The following is a 21,948-nucleotide window of genomic DNA, read 5'->3' as shown; positions in this document are numbered from 1 at the left end:
ACTGAAATTAGGCAAACTATTAAAGTTTTAGCCACCAGGAAATGGCGGAGCGATTTCTGCATAGTGCAACTTTAAAATACAAAAAAAAATGTCACCCGATTTCACCTTTTTATTTTTGTCCGGGAAGGCTAACACGTTTTAGCACTTATTCCTTCATCAGAGATACCATTTGTATGTCTCTGAGTGTAGTTTGAAGGAAGTAAAAAAATAGTTTCGCGAGCCATTGCTAACTAGCGTTAGCACAATGCCTGGAAGTCTACCAGAACAGCTAGCATGCTCGCACTATCCCTTTAAACTCACACTGACCCTGATCTATGCTGCCACTAGAACACTGTGGCACTGTGACCCACTTAAAGCTATTTTAGTGTTATGACCATGTCATGTTTGTAACCAGGACCCACCATTTGGTGGACATTGATTTATAATTCCCTCTGAGTTGTTGCACACAGGGAGCAAACTTGCACAGCTTTAGATACTGTTGGCGCTGTATCTTTGGGAACAGTTGTTGCAGTGAGTGACATGTTACGTCTCAGTCTGAGGGTGTTGTTGTAGGTCCACAGACTGAAACGCAGGGGGCAGAAAGACACAGTGCCCTGTCTCACACTCCTCACCCCTCTGTTCCTCTCTTTCAGCCTCTCTTCTCTCCCCTCCCCTCCCCTCTCTCCCTTAGCCCTCTCCTGTCTCGCTCTGTCCCTCTGTCAGTCTATTTCCAGTGCTAGCTGAGTCAGGCGAATAGCTCTCAGCTTGGAATGACACAAATAGGAAGGACTCCAATACTCTAAGAGGGTCAGATACCAACAGAAAAATAACAAGAAACTTTAGAAAACATCAGGAACTACGGAAAAATACTGAAACCTGCTATAAACTACAAAAATGGACTCTGATATGGCGTTGACGGAATTACAGGAGCATGAGTTGCCAGAGGCCGTCGTTGAGGAGGATGAAGACGACGTGGAGGAACTCAGGAACAGGTGCTTGAATTTCAGCTAAGTGCTTCACTGGAGCACACACACACACTCTCCAACACTAGGACAATTAGTGCTCTATTAATTCAGATCCTCTTTAGCTGACATCCGCATAGCTATTGTTTTGTTTGTTTTGGCCATGTCGGAGGTGAAACTACGTTAGAGCTGTCAAATCCACAAGCGACTCCTGTCATTATACCTAAAGCAACCATTGCCAATGGCTGCACGGAGTCACATTACGAGAAATCCTATGCAGGCTTGTTTACAAGTTCGAACACTGTAAAGCGATTAGTCTGATAGAAAACCTTCATTATTTTGTTTAATGATTTTCAATTTGAGCATCATTATTTCTATATAGCCTACATTTTCTCATTCTGAACTTGGGACGGGTGTGGCTTTGTGACAATGATCAAGAGCAGGTGCTCACCGGTTTGACAACTTCCAGGCAGTTACAACTCAGACACCGCCGAAACATCAGTATGCGTGTGTCAGTAATCACCGGTTAACACTTGATCTAATTGAATCTAGGCCTTACACAATCACACAGTTTAGTGCTTTACTTTCTAATTAGGTTATCCTGAATATTGCTACTGTAGCTACATAGATAGTTGTCCCTCAGCCCCAGTCACGATGACGTTCGGGGACACTAGCCTTCCCAGTTTTTATCTACCATTGGACAAAGCGAGTGCTCAGTGCATATAGGATCATTTGTTATACAGTTTTTGGCAATCGCGTACAAGCACTTTTTCGCTCTGTGTTGAAACGTATCTATAGCATAACAGCAATGATCAAATGCTCAAATACATATCTTAGACCACATTTTGCAAAACATGAAATACAAATACTGTACTCTATACCATCTACTGCATCTTGCCTATGCCGTTCGGCCATCACTCATTCATATATATTTTTATGTACAGTGAGGGGTAAAAGTATTTGGTCCCCTGCTGATTTTGTATGTTTGCCCACTGACAAAGAAATGATCAGTCTCTAATTTTAACGGTAGGTTTATTTGAACAGTGAGAGACAGAATAACAAGAAAAAAATCCAGAAAAACACATGTAAAAAATGTTATAAATTGATTTGTATTTTAATGAGGGAAATAAGTATTTGACCCCCTCTCAATCAGAAAGATTTCTGGCTCCCAGGTGTCTTTTATACAGGTAACGAGCTGAGATTAGGGGCACATTCTTAAAGGGAGTGCTCCTAATCTTGTCCCTGACATCCTTGGAGAGCTCTTTGGTCTTGGCCATGGTGGAGAGTTTGGAATCTGATTGATTGATTGCTTCTGTGGACAGGTGTCTTTTATACAGGTAACGAGCTGAGATTATGAGCACACTCTTAAAGGGAGTGCTCCTAATCTCAGTTTGTTACCTGTATAAAAGACACCTGTCCACAGAAGCAATCAATCAATCAGATTCCAAACTCTCCACCATGGCCAAGACCAAAGAGCTCTCCAAGGATGTCAGGGACAAGATTGTAGACCTACACAAGGCTGGAATGGGCTACAAGACCATCGCCAAGCAGCTTGGTGAGAAGGTGACAACAGTTGGTGCGATTATTCGCAAATGGAAGAAACACAAAAGAACTGTCAATCTCCCTCGGCCTGGGGCTCCATGCAAGATCTCTCCTCGTGGAGTTGCAATGATCATGAGAACGGTGAGGAATCAGGCCAGAACTACACGGGAGGATCTTGTCAATGATCTCAAGGCAGCTGGGACCATAGTCACCACGAAAACAATTGGTAACACACTACACCGTGAAGGACTGAAATCCTGCAGCGCCCGCAAGGTCCCCCTGCTCAAGAAAGCACATATACATGCCCGTCTGAAGTTTGCCAATGAACATCTGAATGATTCAGAGGACAACTGGGTGAAAGTGTTGTGGTCAGATGAGACCAAAATGGAGCTCTTTGGCATCAAGTCAACTCACCGTGTTTGGAGGAGGAGGAATGCTGCCTATGACCCCAAGAACACCATCCCCATCGTCAAACATGGAGGTGGAAACATTATGCTTTGGGGGTGTTTTTCTGCTAAGGGGACAGGACAACTTCACCGCATCAAAGGGACGATGGGCAGGGCCATGTACCGTCAAATCTTGGGTGAGAACCTCCTTCTCTCAGCCAGGGCATTGAAAATGGGTCGTGGATGGGTATTCCAGCATGACAATGACCCAAAACACACGGCCAAGGCAACAAGGGAGTGGCTCAAGAAGAAGCACATTAAGGTCCTGGAGTGGCCTAGCCAGTCTCCAGACCTTAATCCCATAGAAAATCTGTGGAGGGAGCTGAAGGTCCGAGTTGCCAAACGTCAGCCTCAACCTTAATGACTTGGAGAAGATCTGCAAAGAGGAGTGGGACAAAATCCCTCCTGAGATGTGTGCAAACCTGGTGGCCAACTACAAGAAACATCTGACCTCTGTGATTGCCAACAAGGGTTTTGCCACCAAGTACTAAGTCATGTTTTGCAGAGGGGTCAAATACTTATTTCCCTCATTAAAATGCAAATCATTTTATAACATTTTTGACATGTGTTTTTCTGGATTTTGTTGTTGTTATTCTGTCTCTCACTGTTCAAATAAACCTATCATTAAAATTATAGACTGATCATTTCTTTGTCAGTGGGCAAACATACAAAATCAGCAGGAGATCAAATACTTTTTTCCCTCACTGTACATAAAAATATATATGAATGACTGATGGCCAAACAACATAGGCAAGATGCAGTAGATGGTATAGAGTACAGTATATACATATGAGATTAGTAATGTAGGGTATGTAATGTGATACATGTGATGTGACGTGATACATGTCTGACAAGTAGTATGAATATGCCGTTTGGAGTATTGTTTCTTCATACTATGTAATGTATTCCTTGTGAATTTGGTGATGGTTATTTTCCTCTGTTCTGAGAAATTTGTAATTGAAGTCTCTTGCAATTTTTACCATAAATTAGTGTGAAAATACCAGGTTTTGACCACTAGATGCTGCTGTTCCTGCTATGCTGCCAGACATTTTGCTGGTCCCTTGTTTTTATTAAATAGATCGCATTTCCTTTGCAACTTCGGGTAGAAAACCAATACATTTTGTTCATGGTAAATAAATTGTGTGGTCATCCTCACAATTCAAGTCATTCCTTCATGAAAGCAATTCATGTTGTCTTTCTCTTAGCAACCTAATGCTTCAACCCAACTTTTCTTGAATAGTCCAACAAGGCAGCCTTCTGAGAGGGCTATCCCTATGGTGCAATGAACTTTTTCTGCAAGACTAAAACTTTGTTGGAGAAATGGTTTAGCGACTAAAGGTTCTAACAACCCTAATAAAATATAAAAATTGTAAACCATTGCATGGCAGTTTTATATTTCCAATAACATTATTAGAAAACAGCTCTATATGCAGTGTGATTAGTGACATTTACCATTAAACCCAACCCAACTCAATACCATTACAATTGCAAAAGACTATACAGTTTGTGTTTGGGACTTTCACAATTTAAGACCACTAGCGCCCTCTACTGAAGAACATTAGAATGATGCTTGACAAGGCCAATTCATTACCGGTCTCAATCAAATGAAGTGCATGCTCGGAAAAGCACAGAGCGGAAGTTATTTTTTTAAGATATCTGCTGGGATGGTGTAAATACAACTAGACTGCATTCCACACTGCAATGGATATTCCAACCCTGAGCACCGGCCTGCTCTACTCTTGCTGATTTGATTGACGTAAATGCCAGAAGTTTGATTTTGAAAATAGATTTTAATGTAACTCTGGTTTCTCAAACCAACACTGACATTCTTATTATTACTGAAGCTTGGTTAATAAAGTCTATGTCGAATACTGATGTGTCTCTGACTGGTTATAATGTATACAGATTTGGCAAAGGTGGTGGTGTCGTCATATTCGTTATGTGCAGCTTAAATGTTTCCCTAAGCAATTTGAATGTCTAATCTTGACTGTAGACCTTGGTAATAAAGCCCAGCTAACACTAGTGGGAATTTATCTCCCTCCCTCGGCTCTGCCTTGTGCACTAAGGGGGGAATTACCACCAGAGTTAAGCACGCATAAATGGAATGGCATTCCCTTTTTATGCACTTTTCTCTCTACGTGTATTCTGATCTTGAACTTAGGCATGAGAATAGCATGCTATTCTTTTGGGGTGGAGATCAAAGAAATGAAGTATGGCGGCGGTGTGTCTACAGATAGGCCGTATTCTGACCTTAACTTAATTCCCAAAGAATTCCAACAATTTCACGCGCGATGAAAGGATGAATAATGTCGTCATCTACTTTATTTTTCCCGATATAAATAGCAACATTCTTCATGCACTGTAATTTACAAATTGACAAGAGCTAATGATAAGAGCTACTATAGGTAAATGAGTAAGCCGTTTGGATAAGGGGATTGTAAATATAAATGACAATTGTTTAGATTTATTTTACCTAATGATTTCAGGAGACAAATCTGTAACTAGTCATATGGCAGCAAACTTAAGCATATCAATATATCACCTTTTCCACAGTGACGTTTATGAAATGCTGGCCTTATAATCTTGCAGGGATGAAATTTGGAGAGCCATAGCTTCTGTAGCCATGCGCAAATTACAGTCTAGCACCAAACATACCGAGTTGATTTATAATTTCTATAATTTTTAATTACAGTGTACGGGCAGACTTTTCAATGTATTTTTTACAATTTGTATCGTGTTAAATATTAGCCACTATCAGTAGCCTTTGTTCCTAAGGATTACTAGCATTAGTGGATCATATTAGGCTAACAAATTAATTTAGGACGTAGCCTATTTGAATCATAATGGAATGCATACCATACCGTAGCAGCTTAAACCTGGACCATGGCACTGTTCACGAAGACTGGATTCAAATTAAAGCTACACCCAATTTAAAGGGATGGCTTTAGATACATGTACTGAAAACCATATTGAACACAACTCTACAAGAAAATCTGTTGGACAGCAAGTGGGAGGGTTTTCAGGGGTTGAATTACATTTATTCAGTGCGTGCAGGGGAACCACACCTGCTAAGCCTGATATGCACCTGCATAAGGTAAGTCTGAATACCAATTACTGAGACATTTTGGGCATTTGAATTAGCAACATTTCATGTCTGATCTGGGGTTGTGTGACTCGGGGATTGTGTCATCTGACTCGGATCAGGCCCTAAATTGTTTTGCTTCTCTGTTCAACAATTGTAGATAAAATCAAAATCAAAATCAAATTTATTTTTATATAGCCCTTCGTACATCAGCTGATATTCTCAAAGTGCTGTACAGAAACCCAGCCTAAAACCCCAAACAGCAAGCAAAGCATGTGAAAGAAGCACGGTGGCTAGGAAAAACTCCCTAGGAAAAACTCCCTAGAAAGGCCAAAAACCTAGGAAGAAACCTAGAGAGGAACCAGGCTATGAGGGGTGGCCAGTCCTCTTCTGGCTGTGCAGGGTGGATATTATAACAGAACATGGTCAAAATGTTAAAATGTTAAAATGTTCATAAATGACCAGCATGGTCAAATAATAATAATCATAGTAGTTGTCGAGGGTGCAACAAGCACGTCCGGTGAACAGGTCAGGGTTCCATAGCCGCAGGCAGAACAGTTGAAACTGGAGCAGCAGCACGGCCAGGTGGACTGGGGACAGCAAGGAGTCATCATACCAGGTAGTCCTGAGGCATGGTCCTAGGGCTCAGGTCCTCCGAGAGAAAGACAGAAAGAGAGAAAGAGAGAATTAGAGAGAGCATATTTAAATACACACAGGACACCGGATAAGACAAGAGAAATACTCCAGATGTAACAGACTGACCCTAGCCCCCCGACACATAAACTACTGCAGCATAAATACTGGAGGCTGAGACAGGAGGGATCAGAAGACACTGTGGCCCCATCCGATGATACCCCCGGACAGGGCCAAACTGATAAGCATGCAAACATTTAACGAAAAATTACAGAAAATACATTTTGCTTGGGCTAAGGCTAAATTGACTGATACCATGTATGACTGGCAGTCCTATAGACATTTGAGAAATACATTGCCTTCAGAAAGTATTCAAACTGCTTGACTTGTTCCTGAATTCAAAAATGGATTAAATATTTTTCACCCATCTACACACAATACCCCATAATGACAAATTAAAGCATGTTTTCATGAATGTTTGCACATTTATTGAAAATGAAATACAAAAATATGTAATTTACACAAGTATTCTAACCCCTGAGTCAATACTTTGTAGAAGCACCTTTGGCAGTGATGAGTCTTTCTGGCTAAGTCCCTAAGAGTTTGCCACACCCTGATTGTGCAACATTTGCCCATTTATTTGTTTAAAAATTCTTCAAACTATGTCAAATTGATTGTTGATCATTGCAAGACAACCATTTTCAGGTATTACCATATATTTTCAAGTAGATTTAAGTCAAAACTGTAACTCGGCCACTCAGGAACATTCACTGTGTTCTTGGTAAGCAACTCCAGTGTAGATTTGGCATTGTAGGTTGTAGGTTATTGTCCTGCTGAAAGGTGAATTAATCTCTCATTGTCTGGTGGAAAGCAGACTGAACAAGGTTTTCCAATAGGATTTTGCCTTTACTCAGGCCCATTCCTTTTCTTTTTTATTCTAAAGAACTCCCCAGTCCTTAATGATTACAAGCATACCCATAACATGGCGCAGCCACCACTATGATTGAAAATACGGAGAGTGGTACTCACTGATGTGTTGTATTGGATTTGCCCCAAATATAACACTTTTTTTTCAGGACAAAAAGTTAATTGCTTTGCCACATTTTTTGCAGTATTACTTTAGTGCCTTGTTGCAAACAGGATGCATGCTTTGGAATATGTTTTATTCTGTACAAGCTTCCTTCTTTTCACTCTGTAAATTAGGTTAGTATTGTGGAGTAACTACAATGTTGTTGATCCATTCTCAGTTTTCTCCAACACAGCCATTAAACTCTGTAACTGTTTAAAGTCACCATTGGTCTCATGGTAAAATCCCTGTGCGGTTTCCTTCCTCTCCGGCAACTGAGCTAGGAAGGATGCCTGTATCTTTGTAGTGACTGGGTGTATTGATACGCCATCCAAAGTGTAATTAATAACGTCACCATACTCAAAGGTATATTCAATGTCTGCTTTTTTATTTTTACCCATCTACCAATAGGTGTTCTTCTTTGTGAGGCATTGAAAAACCTCCCTGATCTTTGTGGTTGAATCTGCATTTGAAATTCACTGCTCGATTGAGGGACCTTACAGATAATTGTACGTGTGGGGTAGAAATATGAGGTAGTCATTATGCAACTATGCAACTTATGAATCTATGCAACTTATGTGACTTGTTAAGCACAGTTTTACTCCTGAACTTATTTAGACTTGCCTTAACAAAGGGGTTGAATACTTATTGACTCAAGACATTTCAACTTTTAATTTTTAATTAATTTGTAAAACTTTTGAAAAACATAATTCCACTCTGACATTATGGCGTATTGTGTGTAGGCCAGTAACAAAACATCTCTATGTAATCAATTTTAAATTCAAACTGTAACATAACAAAATGTGGAAAAAGTCAAGTGCTGTGAATACTTCTGAAGGCACTGTAGATGTCTATCATTGGTTTGGAAAGCAAAGTCAACATACTGTACTTCTTGAACTGTGTATCTGAGAATAGTAGGAATCCAGCAAACTTCTGGAAAGTACTTAAATCTCTGAAAGCCTAGCTAAAAACGTTAGCTGACATGGGCTAGTTGATCTGGACGTTTCTGCCAAGTTATAAATAGCTCTAAGGTATTCAATGACTGACATGACAAGAGGAAAACTGATGACCAATTTCGAAATTGCACCTTGTGCATTCTACTATTACAACTTTCAAGACTAAGTTGAAAACTGGACTGAGTTCAGCTCACACAGAGAACGTAGCGTCTGATGGAAACACCATTTTGTCTCAGCTGGCCATCTATTTTAAAGAATAGTTTCGAGAAATTCCTCTAATTCCAGTACAAGGAGTCATTTATTCCCCTCGAAACAGACTTTTGAAAATGACGCACTGCCAGATACACATTCTCTATTTTCATTTCAACCATTTTATATCTATGATTTAGTAAGTGCCTTGCTAACAAATCCACAGGGGCTGATTCTCTTGATCCCTTCTTACTGCAACTCTCTGCCCCACTTATTGCAGAATCATTAGCCTATATTTTTTACTTGACAATTGTTTCTGGTATTATCCCTAAGATCTGGAAAGTGACACATGTCCTCCCCCTACACAACGGAGTAGATCATTTTGACTTAGATAAATGATCTTGCCTTTCGAAAGTTTTAGAATCCCTGGCCAACTCTCAGCTAAGAACTTTAAACTTCTCATTCTATTCTAAATGTGCACCAGTCTGGTTTTAGACCCAGACATAGCACAGTTTCAGCTGCTACGCTTGTTATAGATGATGTGTTAAATTGCTTAGATCATAAAAACCATTGTGCTGCCTTATTTATAAACCTTTCCATGGACTTCGACACTGTTGACCATTACATTCTCATTCAAAGACTGACTTGACTGAAATAGGCCTGGATCAGGCTTCTTGCAAGTGGTTAGAGAATTATCTGTGACAGGACACAATGCGTGATTTGTGATGGTGTCCGGTCTACTTTCCTGGATATTACAAAAGGTGTACCGCAGCATCTACTATCCAAATTAAGAAAGTTCAACAAAAGAAAAATCCAACTCTGTTGAACAGATAAAAATGTTGTTGATCTTTAGAACATTTATCCTATAGCTGCCATTTCGATTACACATCCAACTGGGCACAGACATCAATTCAATGTATATTCTACATTGGTTCAATGACGTGGAAACAACGTTGATTCAACCAGTGTGTGCCCAATGGGATGTTGATTTTGTTGAATAAACCTGGGGCAATGGAAACCTGCCTATTGACTCTCCCCTTTGAATGCCCCAAATTGACACATTTTTAGCTTCAACTTCTGAGTCCATTGGAGAGGATCAGCTTGAACAAAGTGGGGTGTAGATTCTTTGCACTAGAATTGATCTAGAAATAGTATTCCCTGCCTGCCAAATAATAGGATTTGTACAATTAAGATTCCCAGAGCTACGGTTAAGCGATAACCCTAACCCAGATGTGCATTTCTCTTGTAGGCCTATGTTCTTATGTGTTCCAAAGTAACTCATCTAACTCCCTGTTCCTTTCTTCAGTCTGCGGGAGGTGGTCCAGGACCAGTCTGTGAAGCCCAAGCTGCAGTGTCTGATGGTGGACCCGTCCTTCTCCATGGTGACAGTTCAGAGTGAGGACAGCGGCATAGTCTGGGAAACGGCCTCCAGCCGATGCTCCACCCCCTGGGCGTCGGAGGCCAGCTACAGCTCTGACACCTACAGTTTGGACGGCTCTGCTACCGGTGGTGGAGGTGCACAGGGCAAAATCACCATTGTCTTCGATGAGGACAAGATAGTTCGGAGGAGGAAGAGGACGAGAGGAAAGGCCAGGCTGGGGGAGAGGCTAAGGAGACCCGGGAGCTCCAGGTCTGGCTCGGCACTGGGGGTGGAGAGGCCTGAGATGGCTGAGGTGTCTGTGCCAAACATCCGAGTGGAGAGTGTAGAGTCAGACACAGAGTCAGGGGAAGTGAAAGACAAAGAGCAGGAGCTGTTTAGTCTGATCTCAGAGGGTTATGAGATCCTCAACATCAAAGTCCCGTCCAAACTGCCCACAGTGGACGAGGAGGAGAGCACTGAGCTGCAGGATAACCTGTCCTACTTGGAGGAGACACCCAGGATCAGGTCCAAATCCAGGCGGGGGTCTGAGGCCTTACCTGCCCAGGACTACCCAGAAATGAAGGAGGTACAGGAGGGCACAGAAGGAGTAGGAGAGTCTAAGCCCTCAGAACCCACAGAGCAACAGGGGCCTCACAGCCACAAGGACGGCACCAGCAACATGGACTACTTTGAGGCGTTTACCCTGCTGGATGAGGTGGTTCCTGGGCAGCAGGTTCCAGAGCCAGTGGGAGACGAGGCACCCGTGAAGCCCCAACGAGAGGAGCCTAATCTGGGGCAGATGACAGCCACAGACAGCCTCTCTGCAGCTCCGGACGATGACTTTGTGTTTGTCACAGACATGGAGATTGCCAGCGAGCGTTTGGATGAGGTGTTCTACGGGAACAAACACCACGCACCCCCAGAGGACCTGATGAAAAGGGGAGAAGAGGAAGAGGAGGGAGGGAAGGAAGGAAGAAGGGAGAGTCTGAGGTCTCTGAAGGAGAGTGGGTCAGCGCTGTTCGGCAGAGAGGAGAGCATCCTCACCCCCATCTTCCTCTCCCCGGGACCCCCTAAGATCATTGATCCCATCCTGCTAGAGGAACCCACAGCCATGTCCTTCCTCTACTCCGACCTATACGAGGACGCCATGGGGGAGAGGAGGAGGAGCGACGAGGAAGGCTCAGAGGCAGAGAGCGTGGGGTCGGACAGATCGTTCCAGAGGCGACTGTCTGATTCAGAGGAAACAGACGGATACCTGGAGAAGTTTATCCTGAAAGACGAGACTCCCAATGTGGAGGACCAATCAGAAGAAGTGGATGGTAAAGGGGAGGGGCTAATGATGTGGTCGCAGAGTAAGTTTGAGCTGACCGGATTCCTAACGAGAGTGGTGGAAGAAGAAGAAGAAGAGGAGAAGGAGGAGTGTAAGGAGGAGATCAAAGCTGCAGAGATGAATGGGTACCTGCAACCAGCAAGATATAAAGAGATGGAGCAATCAACAGAGATGGAAGAATCAACAGAGAAATCTTTGCTGCACATCAAGGAAACTGGTCCTGATAAAGACTCTGAGTCTGTAAATACAGACCGCAAAGTGTCTCAAGTTGAGAAGGACCATCTAGTCACAGGAAAGAAACCTGAGAAGGTTGATGTGGTAGAGGAAGCTAAAAGTGAGACAACACCTGAGGCACATGAGTCAGAGGTTGACAGCCAGGAGGAGGTAGTGTCAGATAAAGTATCCCATGAAACAGAGCTACTAGCTCAGGCAGAGGAGGTGAAAAAACTAGACGAAGTAGAAGTGTCTAGAGTGGCAAAACCAGTTGTAATTCAGGAGCCTGTGGTTGTACAGGTGAACCAGGTGACAACTGAAAGTAAAACAGAGACTGTAGTTAAAGCATCTGAACCTGTAAGAGCAGAGGATGCTATTAAAGATCCAACTGAGGCCATAGCAGGAGCACAGGAGCTACACAGGGTGTTTCACAAGGCAGTTACTGATTTATCAGTAGATATTGTGAAAGTATCAGATGATACTAAAATGGCATCTGAAATTGCAGCTGAAGCAATCAATAGAATGGAAATGCTAGCTGAAGCAAACAAAGTTGAAAAAGTAGAGAATAGATCTGAGGAGCCTGTGAGTGTAGCGGAGGAGTCCTTCAAACACAATCCTGAACCCGAAGTAGTTCCAACTGCCCCTCCTGCAGAAGCTGCGGCGCGATGGTCGTCACCTCTTGCCCCTGCTGAGGGAGATAAGGGACAGGAGGAAGAGCCAATGAAGAAGCAGGACTTGGAAGGTGAGGACGAGTGGGTGTTCACTCCCCTCAGGAGCTTTGCTCCTCAGGAAGACCTCTCTGAGCTGCACAGAGAAACTGTGGTTTCAGAGATAGAGCTGCACACTGACGCTGGGTTCACGGAGAGAGTGCTGCACAGGGAGACTGCAGAAGAGCTGGAGTATGAGATAATCTCGCAGCAGGAGGCAAGAGAGATGATGGTGTCTGAGACAGAGAGAAAACAGCTGTGCCCAGGCCCTAACTCTAATCTAGAGAGAGAGAGGGAGCTGGAGAAAGAAAAGGAGAAAGAGATGGAGTTGGAGAGGGAGAGAAAGAAGCAGAGGCTCAAGGAGGAGGAGAGACAGGAGAGGGGGAGACAGGAAAGGGAGGAGAAGGAGAGACAGGAGAAGGAGAAACAGATGGGGTTAGAAAGAGAAAGGGAGAGGCTAAGGCTGAAGAAGGCAAAGGAGAGACAGGAGACAGAGGACAAGGAGAAGAAGGAAAAGGAGAGACAGGAGAGGGAGAGACATATACAATTGGAAAGGGAGAGAGATAGGGAGAGGCAGAGGCTGAAGGAGGAGAAGGAGAGACAGGAGAGGGAGAAACAGGAGAAGGAGAGACGGGTGGAAAAGGAAAGAGAAAAGGAGAAGCAGAGGCTGAAGGAAGAGAAGGAGGAGAAGGAGAGATATGAGAGGAAAAGACAGATGGAGAGGGAGAGAGAAAAGGAGAGGCAGAGGCTGAAAGAAGAGAAGGAGAGACAGGCGAGGGAGAGAACGATAGAATTGGAGAGGGAGAGAGAAAGGGAGACGCAGAGGCTGAAGGAGGAGAAGGAGAGACAGGAGAGGGAGAGACAGATGGAAAAGGAGAGAGAAAAGGACAGGCAGAGGCTGAAGGAAGAGAAAGAGAGACAGGAGAAGGAGAAGGAGAGACAGGAGAGGGAGAGACAGCTGGAGAAGGAGAGAGAAAAGGACAGGCAGAGGCTGAAGGAAGAGAAAGAGAGACAGGAGAAGGAGAGACAGGAGAGGCAGAGACAGATAGAATTGGAGAGGGAGAGAGAAAATGAGAGGCAGAGGCTGAAGGAGAGGGAGGAGAAGGAGAGACAGGAGACGGAAAGACAGATGGAGTTGGAGAGGGAGAGAGAAAGGGAGATGCATAGGCTGAAGGAAGAGAGCGAGGAGAGGGAGAGACAGGTGGAGAGGGAGAGAGAAAAGGAGAGGCAGAGGCTGAAAGAAGAGAAGGAGAGACAGGCGAGGGAGAGAACAATAGAATTGGAGAGGGAGAGAGAAAGGGAGAGGCAGAGGCTGAAGGAGAGACAGGAGAGGGAGAGACAGATGGAGAAGGAGAGAGAAAAGGACAGGCAGAGGCTGAAGGAAGAGAAAGAGAGACAGGAGAAGGAGAAGGAGAGACAGGAGAGGGAGAGACAGATAGAATTGGAGAGGGAGAGAGAAAATGAGAGGCAGAGGCTGAAGGATAGAGAGGAGAAGGAGAGACAGGAGAGGGAGAGACAGATGGAGTTGGAGAGGGAAAGAGAAAAGGAGAGGCAGAGGCTGAAAGAAGAGAAGGAGAGACAGGCGAGGGAGAGAACGATAGAATTGGAGAGGGAGAGAGAAAGGGAGACGCAGAGGCTGAAGGAGGAGAAGGAGAGACAGGAGAGGGAGAGACAGATGGAGCTGGAGAGGGAGAGAGAAAGGGAGATGCATAGGCTGAAGGAGGAGAGCGAGGAGAGAGAGAGACAGGTGGAGAGGGAGAGAGAAAAGGAGAGGCAGAGGCTAAAGGAGGAGAGCGAGGAGAAGGAGAGACAAGAGAGGGAGAGAGAAAGGGAAAGGCAGAGGCTGAAGGAAGAGAAAGACAGACAAGAGAAGGAGAGACAGGAGAGGGAGAAACAGATGGAGTTGGAGAGGGAAAGAGAAAAGGAAAGGCAGAGGCTGAAGGAGAGGGAGGAGAAGGAGACGAAGGAGAGGGAAAGACAGATGGAGTTGGAGAGGGAGAGAGAAAGGGAGATGCATAGGCTGAAGGAGGAGAGCGAGGAGAAGGAGAAACAAGAGAGGGAGAGAGAAAGGGACAGGCAGAGGCTGAAGGAAGAGAAAGACAGACAAGAGAAGGAGAGACAGGAGAGGGAGAGACAGATGGAGTTGGAGAGGGAAAGAGAAAAGGAAAGGCAGAGGCTGAAGGAGAGGGAGGAGAAGGAGACGAAGGAGAGGGAAAGACAGATGGAAAGGGAGATGCATAGGCTGAAGGAGAGCGAGGAGAAGGAGAAACAAGAGAGGGAGAGAGAAAGGGACAGGCAGAGGCTGAAGGAAGAGGAAAAGAGACAAGAGAAGGAGAGACAGGAGAGGGAGAGACAGATGGAGTTGGAGAGGGAAAGAGAAAAGGAGAGGCAGAGGCTGAAAGAAGAGAAGGAGAGACAGGCGAGGGAGAGAACGATAGAATTGGAGAGGGAGAGAGAAAGGGAGACGCAGAGGCTGAAGGAGGAGAAGGAGAGACAGGAGAGGGAGAGACAGATGGAGCTGGAGAGGGAGAGAGAAAGGGAGATGCATAGGCTGAAGGAGGAGAGCGAGGAGAGAGAGAGACAGGTGGAGAGGGAGAGAGAAAAGGAGAGGCAGAGGCTAAAGGAGGAGAGCGAGGAGAAGGAGAGACAAGAGAGGGAGAGAGAAAGGGAAAGGCAGAGGCTGAAGGAAGAGAAAGACAGACAAGAGAAGGAGAGACAGGAGAGGGAGAAACAGATGGAGTTGGAGAGGGAAAGAGAAAAGGAAAGGCAGAGGCTGAAGGAGAGGGAGGAGAAGGAGACGAAGGAGAGGGAAAGACAGATGGAGTTGGAGATGCATAGGCTGAAGGAGGAGAGCGAGGAGAAGGAGAAACAAGAGAGGGAGAGAGAAAGGGACAGGCAGAGGCTGAAGGAAGAGGAAAAGAGACAAGAGAAGGAGAGACAGGAGAGGGAGAGACAGATGGAGTTAGAGAGGGAAAGAGAAAAGGAGAGGCAGAGGCTGAAGGAGAGGGAGGAGAAGGAGACGAAGGAGAGGGAGAGACAGATGGAGTTGGAGCGGGAAAGAGAAAATGAGATGCAGAGGCAGAAGGAGAGAGAGGAGCGGGAGAGAGAAAGGGAAAGGCAGAGGCTGAAGGAGGAGAGTGAGGAGAAGGAGAGACAGGAGAGGGAGAGACAGATGGAGAAGGAGAGAGAAAAGGACAGGCAGAGGCTGAAGGAAGAGAAAGAGAGACAGGAGAAGGAGAGACATGAGAGGGAGAGACAGATGGAGTTGGAGCGGGAAAGGGAAAGGGAGAGGCAGAGGCTGAAGGAGGAGAGTGAGGAGGAGGAGAGAGAAAGGGAGAGGGAGAATGAGAGACAGGAGAGGGAGAGACAGATAGAATTGGAGAGGGAGAGAGAAAAAGAGAGGCAGAGGCTGAAGGAGAGGGAGGAGAAGGAGAGACAGGAGACGGAGAGACAGATGGAGAGGGAGAGAGAAAAAGACAGGCAGAGGGTGAAGGAAGAGAAAGAAAGACAGGAGAGGATGGAGAAGGAGAGACAGGAGAGGATGGAGAAGGAGAGACAGGTGAGGGAGGAGAAGGAGAGACAGGAGAGAGAGGGGGAGAGGCAGAGGCTGAAGGAGGTGAATGAGAGACAGGAGTGGGAGGAGAAGGAGAGACAGGAGAAGAAGAGGGAAATGCAGGAGGAGAAAGAGAGGCATGAGAGGGAGAGTCAGAAGGAGGAGAAGGAGAGGAGGGAGAGGCAGAAGGAGAAGGAGAGGCATGAGAGGGAGAGACAGATGGAGTTGGAGAGGGAAATAGAAAGGAAGAGGCTGAAGGAAGTGAAGGAGAAGGAGAGGGAGGAGAAGGAGAGGGAAGAGAGAGAGAGAGAAAGGGAGAGGCAGAGGCTTAAGGAAGTGAAGAAGACACAGGAGAGGGAGAGACAGGAGAGGGGGGAGAAGGAGAGACAGGAGAGGGAGGACAAGGAGAAACAGATGGAGTGTTTGAGGGAGGAGGAGAGACAGGAGAGGGAGCAGAAGGAGAGACAGGAGAGAGAGGGGAAGGAAATACAGGAGAGGGAGAGAGAAAACAACAATCAGAGGCTGAAGGAGAAGGAGCGACAGGAGAGGAAGAGTGAGATGGAGTTGGTATTGGAGGGAGAAAAGCAGAAGGAAAGGGTGAGAGAGAACCTGTTGATGGATATGGAGAGGCAGAAGGAGCGAGAGATGGAGGAGAGGGTAAGAGAAGAGAGAGGGCTGGATCTCCCCGCTTACGAGGAGCCCATTGAGGCTGACTATGAGATATTCGATGCGGAGGAGGAGAGCCAAGCCAGAGCAGCTGCTGCCCTACAGGGGATGGATTGCTTCTGTCTGGGCTGTGGTTGTCTGCTCTCTGAGACTGACAGACTGTCTGGAGGACACCAGGATCATGAGGTCACCAGTGTGGAGACAGCCTACGAAGACATCAGGGTGAGTGACAAAGTTAGATGTTAGTGGATAGAGTACACTATTCACATCACCCCATGTCACAATTCAGGTAATTCATTATTGTGTCCCTTCCTGGAAATTTGTCTTGCATCTTATACTCAACAGCACAGCATCACCACATTTAGTGCAATTATACATAAATGCATAAAACAATGTAAATCATGAGCAATATACAACTAGATACAACACTTGTGGATCAGACCTGGGTTGAAATACTATTTCAGGTATTACTTTTCAATACATTTCAAAACAAAATAAATTTGAACAAGTACAGTGGGTATTCACCCCTTTGGATTTTTTCACATTTTGTTGTGTGACAAAGTGGGATTGAAATGGATTTACTTGTGATTTTTTTGTCAACTACAAAGACCAGGGAGCTTTTTCAAAGCTTCATAAAGAAGAGCAGTGATTGGTAAATGGATAACAATAACAAATTCGACAATGATTCAAGTGTTTGTTTCATATGATTGTTGGTTATTGATGTGTTTATGGAGGGCTCATCTGCAAAAGAGACTGTGGTCTCAGCATGCCTTCCTGCTTAAATAAAGGTTGAATAAAATACAATAAAATTGAATATCTCTTTAAACATGGTCAAGTTAATAATTATGCTGTGGATGATGTGTTAAACCACCCAGACACAACAAAGACAGAGTCGTCACTGAGCTGAGCTGCAGAATGAGGCCATTGGTGATTTTAAAACAGCTACAGAGTTCAAGGGCTGTGAAGGGAGAAAACAGAGGATGGATCAACAACATTGTAGTTACTCCACAATAATGGCCTAAATGAGAGTGAAAATATAATAAAAATATGCTGATTTTTTTTTAACCAAAACATATGTATGCTTATGTATGCAAAAAGGCACTAAATTAATACTGAAAAAAATAAAAACACGGCAAAGGAATAAGCTTTTTGGCCTTAAATGCTAAGCCTTATGTTTGGGGCAAATCCAACACAACACATCACTGAGTAACTGCCTCCTTATTTAGAGGAAAACCTGCTTCAGTCTGCTTTAATACCAGAGACTGGGAGAGGAATTCACCTATCTGCAGGACAATAACCTACAACACAAGGCTTTACACTTGGCTCATTGTGCTCTAGCTATCATGTTTCAGGTAATTTTATTTTATGTTTCCTTTATTTAACAAGGCAAGTCAGTTAAGAACAAATTCTTATTTACATGATCTGTGTAGTAATATTAATTGAATCAGAAATGTTATCTAGCTAACAATGAACCAAGTTGGCTAGCTTTAGCTACCTGCAGATTCATACTACAGCTATGACAATGTTTGTATTGGTAGTAGTATGAGTTGGGATTATGCCGGTTCATTGTTTAGCTAGCTAGCTACATGTCTAAACAAAAGACTCCACTTCGCCAGATGATTACAAGACACATCAAGTTAGCCAGGTGTGTCTGGGGGTGATTATGGCCATCTATTGTATTTCATGAACATGTGTAGACAATAGTGTCCCTTCCACATAGCTACATGTGGCTGGGAGGTGGTTATAGCATTTCCTTCACATGGCTCATCAATTTAGATTAGTGTGTCGGGTAAGCGTCATCTAGTAATTATAAATTATATTTATCTGGACACTTTCTGTTTTTGATATTGCTACTATGCAGTAACCATTTCACTGAACTATTTTCACCTTCTGTATTCTGTGCATGTGACAAATAAACTTAGATTGTCTTTGATATAGTGTCTGTTTACCAGAGATGGTAATTTGAAGAACAACATGACCTGCACCAAAGTCAGATTACGATATAGGCCAAGGACTAGATAGTGTATTTTTACCTGAAGTTTTCCTCATTGTTGGCTACTACTTTTACTACTTTTAGTCTTGAAATCGTTGGTTGTTTACTAAACTACTCACTCTGTTTAGCACATGGCCTCACGTGAATCCTTAAAGAGATGGGTGGGGCTAAGGCTCTAAGAGGGTGTGAACAATGCTGAATAGGTATAGACAAAGAAGAGCTCTCCAGTAGGTGTACCAAAACATTCAAGATACATTTTCTGGGTGATTTAAATATTGAAAAAGCTTCAAACTATAACTTGTGCCTGCAACCTGGTTCAGGTTATCAGTCAACCTAACAGGGTAGTTACAAACAGGACATGAATGACATCATAATCATGTATTGATCACATCTTCACTATTGATGCAGAAATTTGCTTTAAAGTAGTATCCAAATCCATCGGATGTAGTGATCAAAATATGTTAGTCAAATCTAGGAAAACCAAAGTTCCAAAGGCTGGGCCTAATATAGTGTCATACAATACGTTTTGTAGTGATTCCTACGTTGTTGATGTAAAGAATATTTGTTGGTCTGTGGTGTGTAATGAGGAGCAACCAGACGCTGCACTTGACACATTTATGAAATTGCTTATTCCAGTTACTATTAAGAATGCACCCATTAAGAAAATGACAGCAAAAACAGTTAAATCCCTGTGGATTGATGAGGAATTGGAAAATGTAATGGTTGAGAGGTATGAGGCAAAAGGAATGGCAAATACTGTAAGTCTGGCTGCAGAACCAATTGGTAAACGTACTGCAAATTTAGAAATCATGTGTTTATCTCAATAAAAATAAGAAATTATACTATGAAACCCTCCTGTAATCCCTGGTCACACATGACTGCACGGCCAGGCATGACTCCAACACCATCATTAAGTTTGCTGATGACACAACAGTGGTAGAACTGATTACCAACAACGACGAGACAGCATATAGGGAGGAGGCCAGAGACCTGGCTGTGTGGTGCCAGGACAACAACCTTTCCCTCAACGTGATCAAGACTAAGGAGATGATTGTGGACTACAGGAAAAGGAGGACCAAGCACGCCCCCATTCTCATCGACTGGGCTGTCATGGAGCAGGTTGAGAGCTTCAAGTTCCTTGGTATCCACATCACCAACAAACTAACATGTTCCAAGCACACCAAGACAGTCGTGAAGAGGGCACAACAAAACATTTTCCCCCTCAAGAGACTGAAAAGATTTGGCATGGGTCCTCAAATCCTCAAAAGGTTCTACAGCTGTACCATCGAGAGCATCCTGACTGGTTGCATCACTGCCTGGTATGGCTACTGCTCAGCCTCTGACCGCAAGGCACTACAGAGGGTAGTGCGTATGGCCAGTTCATCACTGAGGCCAAGCTTCCTGCCATCCAGGACTTCCATACCAGGCGGTGTCAGAGGAAGGCCCTAAAAATTGTCAAAGACTCCAGCCACCCTAGTCATAGACTGTTCTTTCTGCTACCGCACGGTAAGCGGTATCGGACGGCCAAGTCTAGGTCCAAGAGGCTTCTAAACAGCTTCTACCCCCAAGCCATAAGACTAATGAACAACTAATCAAATGGCTACCCAGACTACTTGCATTGCCCCCCCCCCCCCCCTTTACGCTGCTGCTACTCTCTGCTACTATCTATGCATAAGTCACTTTAATAACTCTACCCACATGTATATATTACATAAATTACCTCAACTAACCGGTGCCCTGCACATTGACTCTGTACCGGTACACCCTTGTATATAGCCTCACTATTGTTATTTTGCTGCTGCTCTTTAATTATTTGTTACTTTATTTCTTATTTTTGAAGGTATTTCTCTTAAAACTGCATTGTTGGTTAAGGGCTTGTAAGTAAGCATTTCACTGTAAGGTCTACACCTGTTGTATTCGGCGCATGTGACAAATAACATTTGATTTGATTTGAAACAAACATAAATTCTATAAAGATTGATAGTAAAAAGCTTTGGAGCACCTTAAATAAAAAATTTGACAAAAAGGCAAACTCAGTTCCATCATTCATTGAATCAGATGGCTCCTTCATAACAAAACCACTGATATTGTCAATTACTTTAATGATTTTTTCATTGGCATGACATGCCAGCAACAAACGCTGACACTACACATCCAAGTATAACTGATTTGAATTATGAAAGACAAGCATTGTAATTTTGAATTCTGTGAAGTGTGTGTGGAAGAGGTGAAAGAATGATTGTTGTCTATCAACAACGACAAGCCACCGTGGTCTGACAACCTGTAGGGGAAATTACTGAGGATAATAGCGGACGATATTGTCACTCCTATTTGCCCATATCTTCAATCTAAACCTACTATAAAGTGTGTGCCCTCAGGCCAGGAGGGAAGCAAAAGTAATTCGCTACCCAAGAATAGTAAAGCCCCCTTTACTGGCTCAAATAACCAACTAATCAGCCTGTTACCAACCCTTAGTAAACATTTGGAAAAAAACATTTTTTCACCAGATACAATGGTATTGTACTGTAAACAAATTGACAACAGACTTTCAGCACGCTTGTAGGGAAAGACATTCAACAAGCACGATACTTACACAAATTACTGATGATTGGCTGAGAGTAACTGATGATACAAATATTGTGGGGGCTGTTTTGTTAGATTTCAGTGCGGCTTTTGACATTATCAATCATAGTCTGCTACTGGAAAAACGTATGAGGCTTTACACCCCCTACTATATTGTGGATAAAGAGTTACCTGTCTAACAGAACACAGAGCGTGTTCTTTGATGGAAGCCTCTCCAACATAATCCAAGAATTCGCCAGGACAGCTGTCTAGACCCCTTACTTTTTTCAGTTTTTACTAGTGACTTGCCACGGGCGTTGAGTAAAGCCAGTGTGTCTACAACACTATACACGTCATCTAGTGAGTGAAATTACTGCAACACTTAAAACTTCTCTAGGGTAGGGGGCAGTATTTTGACGTCCGGATGAAAGGCGTGCCCAAATTAAACTGCCTGCTACTCAGACTCAGAAGGTAGGATATGCATATTATTAGTAGATTTGGATAGAAAACACTCTGGAGTTTCTAAAACAGTTTGAATGATGTCTGTGAGTATAACAGAACTCATATGGCAGGCAAAACCCTGAGAAAAATCCAACCAGGAAGTTGAAAATCTGAGGCTTGTAGTTTTTTTAATTGATTCCCTATTCAAACAACAGTGACTTTGTGGTCATTTTGCAGTTCCTAAGGCTTCCACTAGATGTCAACAGTC

The 21,948-nt window shown here is 43.8% G+C and overlaps 1 protein-coding gene across 2 annotated transcripts in view; it reads left to right on the top strand.

Annotated features, from left to right (window-relative positions):
* Nucleotides 1-266: 266 nt before the first annotated feature.
* cmya5 (cardiomyopathy associated 5) overlaps nucleotides 267-21,948 on the top strand; it is a 99,666-nt gene continuing 77,984 nt past the window's right edge. Inside the window, exons 1-2 of one of the 2 annotated variants that reach the window (XM_082969336.1) lie at nucleotides 267-971; nucleotides 10,162-16,906. In XM_082969336.1, coding sequence (XP_082825462.1) covers nucleotides 874-971; nucleotides 10,162-16,906 — 6,843 coding nt within the window. In that variant the 5' untranslated portion in view covers nucleotides 267-873. The remainder of the gene's footprint in view (nucleotides 972-10,161; nucleotides 16,907-21,948) is intronic. The other variant, XM_082969337.1, reaches the window with a different exon arrangement.

Source organism: Salmo salar, chromosome 26, assembly GCF_965601325.2.
Source record: "Salmo salar chromosome 26, fSalSal1, whole genome shotgun sequence".
Classification (NCBI taxonomy): Eukaryota; Metazoa; Chordata; class Actinopteri; order Salmoniformes; family Salmonidae; genus Salmo; species Salmo salar.
Note: the sequence above shows the minus strand (reverse complement) of the source record. Positions and strands in the feature narration are given on the sequence as shown.